We start from the raw sequence: 7,051 nt of genomic DNA on the forward strand, positions 1-7,051 counted from the left end.
GGCGCAATTATCCTTCCGATTCCACTCCTCTCTCTCTTCAACTTTAACTTCCGTTTTATCTCTCTTTTCAGACTTGAAATCGTGCGACCAGCCTGCTCGAAAGGAGCATAGGCGAACAAACTTCCATGAAATTCACTGCACAGTTTGACGTAAAGATAGATTCGGTAACGTGCTCTAGGGAAACCGAAGGCATTTGAAGAGACGATGGGGCGCGTGACTTAGAGTAGGGAAAGACTCTACTTATCGAATTCGCTTGTAACTCAACGGTGGATTTCGGAGGCAAGAGATGGGGCGAAATACGAGGAACCAGCGACGTTCGTAACACGGTGAGAATACAGAGTCGCGGCGGGTGCGATCGCAGTGTGACGCGAGTAAGAGGCGTGCGGTGGCTGCAGCGGTCGCGACCACTGCACGCGAATGCATATATGTACATACATACATATATCTCTGCCTCGTCGTTGCACTCGGGAATGCGGTCTATAGCGCGTAGGATCGAGAGCAGACGAGCGAGCAGGAGGCCGAGAAACAAGAAGAAAGACGGGACCAGACAGGGACGCGGCGAAGAGAGCAAGGAGAGCCGAGGAAAGGACGAGCCCGCAGGAGCGAGCGAGAAACGGTGGAGAGAAGAGAAGAAGAAAGAGGAACGGCGACGGGACGGAGCAACAGGGAAAGAAGGAGAGCGTGCACGGCAGTCGTAAACGGCAACAATTGCTTGCTGCGGGCGTTGCCACTCGAGAGCCCGAGTGCCTAATGCCAGATGTCAGACGGTGGTTAGAGTCATTACGGTCATCACTTTGTACCGCGATACACGATGTGTACCCCGGCCGACTGATGCACCGCAGCATCTTCGCGCGCATCTTCCATGAGTGTGGACGCGACCCGCTGACTCGAACTGGGCGCGATCTGCACGGCCGGTACAATCGATCCTCCTTAGAGGACCCGATGATTCGACGACCAACCCGAGAGAATTATCGCATTTCGCTCTCGGCGCGTACCAAAAATCTACCGTGCATATTGCGGCATTCTATGTTTTTTTTCAGCCCCAAATCGTGTATGTACAACCACAAACGAGATATAAGAATAGGCCTAACATCTTATGGGACTTTGTGTCCCACGAAAATCACGGTAGTTCGAGCGCACCTCTACATAAAAGTTTCCGAGTTTAGGAACTACGTTCGACACCGTGATTTACGAAATTTGAAGAAAAATTCGAAGCTCCACGTGAAACGAAGTCACGAGCATTCGTATCTTCGTACTATCCTCCTCCTCCTCTCTCTCTCTCTCTCTCTCTCTCTCTCTCTCTCTCTCTCTCTCTCTCTGTCTGCCTGTTTTCCTCTCTGTCTACGGGTAAAGACGGACACGCGTAGTCGGACAAAAGGCTCCGTGGCTTAATGATCCTCGGTTGCCAGTTAGGACGAATAATGGGAGGCTTGCGCGAGGATGAATCGGAACCCGTGTCCTGCCACGTAGAATAGTAAGACGGATACTTGGCTGATGGATACGAATAGTTTTACGCGTGAAAGCCCTCGCGCACATTCGCGAGTGTATTCATGCGCGTGCGAACGCGAGCGTAGGGACGGTGCCTACCTCCAGGATTCAGATAGAGAAGAATAGCCTGGAAGCCGATTCGCAATGCCGATCGCATTTTTCTCTCGGTCCGGGTACCCCCGACCGCTGCCACGGTTGCATCGTTAGTGAAAATTAACGCGGCCGCTAATCGCCCGCGAACCCCAGCGCCAAGCGGTCGTGCACGCCAAGCGGTGCAATCTCGTCGCAGGAAAACGAATCGTTCGATGCGAAGCGAATGTCGGAACCGCGCGGGAATCCGACGCGTCATGAGCGCGACTTTCGAAACCCGTTTCCATGGTATAGCAAGAGAGTACCGTCTGGTTGTTTTTTTCACGAGTCGAAGAGAGGAGATTACGAAAAATGAGAGAGGGGCAGGAGAGGCAGGAGAGATAAAGTGAGAACGGGGCAGACTCGAAGGGGTGGAGCCGGTACCGAGGGGGATGGAGCGACAAGAAACGACCGTACGGCCGGTTCAGCCCCGAACGATGGGTGGGAGAACCCGAAAAATCTGTAATTATAATAATTATAGCCGAGAAGGCAACAATTATAAATCATCATTGAACTAGGCAACGAAACGCCAATAAAATATATATCGCACGAATGTTCGGAGCAGTCATTAGGAGCGGGTCGCAGTGTTCACACGCATATCCGGTCTTCTACCGGATACGTTTAGGCACTGCCCACCATTCCATTGAAAAATGTACTCGTTTATACCTCGCAATTTCCATCACCGGTTCTGTATTCGGTATTCGGCGTGCACCGGCGCGAGCATTCACCGCTTCTCCCTTGAATGCGGATGACAATCCAACGGGAGAAAAAAGAAGGCACGCGTTTCGCTCGGCCAGATGGACGGCCGAACTCTTATACAGAGAGGGAGGTTGAGGGAGGATTTTTCTCTTCTTTTTCTTCCGCGCGCCCTTTTCTTCCATCCTTCCTTCTTCTCTTCCCTCCCTCCTCTTCTCATCTCTCTTCCTCTCCTTTCATCTCCGTCCATCTTTTCTCCTCCCCTCCCGACTCTTCGATTCGTACCACTCGAATCCCCAAGTCCACGGATCGCGAACGTTATGAATGACAGACGCTTCGTCACAACGACAGTGGCTACCTCTTGCTCGTCGCGGAATCCAACGCCCGGTCCACGTTTTATATTCCGTCTGTTTTTTTCAGTTCCGTAGACTCTCGTCTGGTCCCGCTATCGAATCGAATCGAGGAAGAAAATAGCTATTAGCGAGTGAAAGTTGCAAGAGGAAGATAACTTGAATAAATGTGGAACCAATTCGACAACGAGGAGAGAGACTCCCGCAACACAGAACGACTCGAGGGGATCGATGGTCGATGTTAAATACACCGATGCGTTGCGTCACAGAGCGTTTCGCTTTCATATCCGTGCTAGCGGAGTATGTCCGGTGTGAAATTTTTCCCGCAAAGAAGTGGGTTACCGCTCGTTATTTCAGCAACCCACAAGAACCAGTAACGACTCCGTTATCGTACGTAAACGAGCGTATAAGTGTAGTATTACTTTCGACGATCATGCCGAGCGTAAGATGATCGTCCTTAAAAGACGACAGAAGGTAACGCCCGCGTAATACCCTTCGCAGAACGCATCGACATCTCAAATTTCAGAAACACTGGACTGGACTGCCCTTTCGCACCTCGAGTACGATTACTTTTTCGAATTAATGTAGCCTAGCGAACGCGAGGGGGACAAGGAAGGATACCCGGTCGTCCGGTCGGCATTCGAATACCAGGGATCGGCGAGTTCACGCCGTAAAGGTATACCGATCGCGAGGCTCGTAAAGCAGCGTCAGTGTCGAGAGCAACTTGTTCTCGGTCTAACAACGCTTCGGGAAAGAGCGTCTGGCCGTCCGCGGCTACAAAGAAAACGTTGGCAACAGGTTTTCCCGCTCACTGTGGATCGCCGCCCGGCCGGCCACGTGTTCGAGCAAACTGCACACAAGCGGACCAGCCACGTATGTAGTACATACGAGGCTTTTCAGCTTCCGAACGAACCAATCGCCAGTCTGTGATTCCCCTCGACTTCGGTGTTCATACGCACGATGCTCTTCCCATTCAGAATTCCTACGCGGCTCTTACACCTATTCCTTCGATCACGCTCTTCGCAGGTATCTCTCTGATTGGATTACGTGTGGGCGATAAAAAACAGCTGCCTGATTTGACGTGATCTAACCGTACTATGACCGCTAGTGTGAATCTGGCTTTAATCTGCCTTCAGATCTGAACGACACGAATAATCCAACGACCCTCGGCTTTCGTAAAGAAAGAACACTTGATCGATAACGCTCCTCGTATATTCGCGATATATGTACGCTAATAGCAACACGTCGGAGAAATCCTTTCGAATAGCGTATAGCCCGGCGCAGCGCGGTACCAATTACGAGTTTCCCAGCGTAACGTGAATATTTGCCTCGCGGCACGACTGGTCGCGAACGCGAAAGCCATGGCGCGCCAGTGCCCTTTTGGCTAACGCTGCGGTTCAGGGAACCTTTAACGCGGTGCGGCTCCAACAAGATGCGGCTGTACGCAAAACGGTGCGGCACGCTGGTGCCGCTTACGCAAGAGTTAAACGTGAACCTACTTGCGACCGCTGTCACTTTCGTGCCGCCGGCCCGTGCCGACTCTTTGCTATTGATCCGCGAGGATGTCGTCAATCGGTTTGCGATGACAGATCAATTAGAGGACCTCGCTTGTTGAAGATCGATGAACGTGAATCTTGAAAGACGTTCATACATGAAAGAAAGACACTCTACGAGATTGTGCAACCGCTTATCCGTCGCGCGATACATACTTGTTCGAGGATTTTCGTTTTAGTAATTACTTTGAAGCGTACAAAAGCAAAAGTAATCGGATGATAAACATATTCGAATAAAGGTGAAAATATGACGTTAAGGATGCCTTTAAATTTTACCTACCTTGAGAAAGCAGCGTCCAACAGGCATGTCCTCCGGAACGGTAGCATTGTACAGGGGCTTCTCGAAAATGGGTTCGTTGTCGTTGAGGTCGTGAACTGTCACACGTACTGTTGCACTACTGCTTAGAGGCGGTCGACCAGAGTCCGTTGCGATCACCACCAAAATCGGCGCGGGATCAGCCTCGCAGTCCACATGAGTTATCGTGGTTATCAAACCGGATGCCTCGTCGATCGTGAACCACGTGGAGTTTAGTAGAGAGTATTTTATTGCGGAATTGACGCCTTCGTCGAGATCCGTGGCCGTCACCTTGAGGACCGGCGTGCCAGGCTCTGAGGCTTCCAACAGGTGAGCTTCGTACCTTTCTTGAGCAAATTTCGGGGCGTTATCGTTCACGTCGGTGACGAGAAGCCGAAAGGTTCGAACGGCTCTCAATGGCGGTGTACCAGCGTCGGTCGCCTCGACCGACAGATCGTATACGGGTTTCTCTTCGCGATCGAGCGGTCTTTCGACCACGACCAAGTATATGATGTTGTCTCTAGTGGCCAGACCAAAGTGTCCTTCACCGCCGGTCAACGTGACCGTCGCGTTCGAATACTCGGTCCTCGAGTCCGGATCGCTGACCGATATCCTGGCCACGAACTCTCCCGGCTGAGCGCTTTCGCTGATCTTCGGCGTCGCATCGTCCGATAAGAAGATCACCGTGATCGTGGGTTGATTGTCGTTAACATCGGTAACGCGCACAGAAAGAAAGGCACTCGCCTCGAGAGGCTGCGCTCCACAGTCCCTCGCGACGACCACCAACTCGTGACGTTCCTTCGACTCGAAGTCCAGCGCCTTGTTCACGTACACCATACCGGTCTCCGGATCGATGCGAAACATCTCCTCGCGGTCAGACTGTCGTCGGTTGATGGAATACTCTATGCGTCCGTTGTCGCCCGCGTCGCTGTCCGTCGCGTTCACCGCCAACACCGGCGTTCCGACGGTCGCGTTCTCCGGGATACTCGCGACGTACCTGGTCTGGTTGAAGATCGGCGGATTGTCGTTGACATCCTGTACCGTCACGTTCACGTGGAGCCTCGAGCGAAGAGGTGGAGCGCCCCCGTCCAGCGCCTCTATTACCAAGTGGTACTGTGAACGAGCTTCACGATCCAGAGAACCGGAATTTTGTAGATCCAAGTAAAGAACGCCGTCCCGGCCGCGATGCTGGGAAAGCCTGAACGCTTCGCCGTGATTACCAGATACGATCTCGTACCTCTGCGTCGAGTACTGACCGAGATCGGGATCCTTGGCGGGCGGCAGAGCTCTTTTCGCGTCGCGCGGCGAATTTTCCGGGAACTCGACGTCCACGCGGCCCACCGGGAACGTTGGCGCGTTATCGTTCTCGTCGAGCACCTTCACGACTACCTGAATGTTCTGCGGCAGGGCGACCAAGCTGTAAGACGGCCTCGTTTCACGGTCTAATGGCACTTTGGTTCGAATTTCTCCCGTCGCATAATCCACGTTCAAATCCGTGTCGACCGCGGACCCCGAAACAGACACAATCAAATAAGGTGGACTGTCGGCGTCGATAAAACCCACCCTGGTGCCTGGTCTCGCGTTCTCCGAGACCTCTAAATATCTGACGAGTTCGGACCACGTGCCCGGAGCGAGGCTCGCTCCCAGGACGAGGAACAGTAGCAGGTGCCGCATCCTGGGGCCTTCACCACAGCCCCGCCGCCACCGCCGCCGCCACCACCACCGCCGCCACCACCACCTCCTCCTCCTCCTCCTCCTCCTCCTCCGTCTTGCGATCTATTATCTCGATCTTTCCATCCCTGGACAATCGATCGTGAGAGGACGCGAGTACCGCCAATATTTCCAAAGGTTCGTCATACGCCCCCGAGAAGCGCAGCAAAACGAAAATACGGAACGCGGAGAGCTATTTCCCCGACGAGGTTCCTTGGGTTCGATATCAAAAAACCGACGAAATGAAGCACGAGTATGCAATCCACCAGCACATTGATCACCCACCAGCAACAGCACCACCACCAACCACAATCACGCTTTATCCTGGTTTACCTTTTTGCGATCACTTCCACCACGACGTAGCACGCGTCTCGCGGAAAAATTACCGATTGTCTTCGCGCAACGTTCACTATTTCCCTGTTTTCCGTTCACCAAGTGACGTTCACCAAAGACTCTCGACACGTCGTGGAAATTCCATTGGCGGTCGCGAGTCTATCCCGACACTATCCCGCGTCGGTCTCTCTGTCTCTCTCTCTCCCCTCTCTCGGTCTCTCTTTGTCTCTCTTTATCTCATTCCGTCTACCTTTCTTCGTTTTCTCTCGTTCCTCCTCTGTTCGTTCTACCACCGCGTACGTGCCCGGCTATCTTTCTTTCCTTCTTCTTCGCTCGTGCTGGCACGCCGTGCTATCCGCTGTCCTCGCTGTTGCTAGAATATCTTCGCCTCGAGATATCGTACATTCCTCGCGTTAGATCCACGCCCGATAACTAGACGATCAACACAAGGACCAGTCGCGAACCTGGTACGATCCTTTCGCGTCGAGATTGCCTTT

The 7,051-nt window shown here is 52.9% G+C and overlaps 1 protein-coding gene across 1 annotated transcript; it reads right to left on the reverse strand.

Annotated features, from left to right (window-relative positions):
• Positions 1 to 4,481: 4,481 nt before the first annotated feature.
• Positions 4,482 to 6,185, reverse strand: LOC107192776 (protein dachsous-like). The gene has a single exon (XM_015582113.1). The coding sequence runs from the start codon at positions 6,183 to 6,185 to the stop codon at positions 4,482 to 4,484; it is 1,704 nt and encodes a 567-aa protein (XP_015437599.1).
• Positions 6,186 to 7,051: the final 866 nt, after the last annotated feature.

This window comes from Dufourea novaeangliae, unplaced genomic scaffold (assembly GCF_001272555.1).
Source record: "Dufourea novaeangliae isolate 0120121106 unplaced genomic scaffold, ASM127255v1 scaffold379, whole genome shotgun sequence".
Classification (NCBI taxonomy): Eukaryota; Metazoa; Arthropoda; class Insecta; order Hymenoptera; family Halictidae; genus Dufourea; species Dufourea novaeangliae.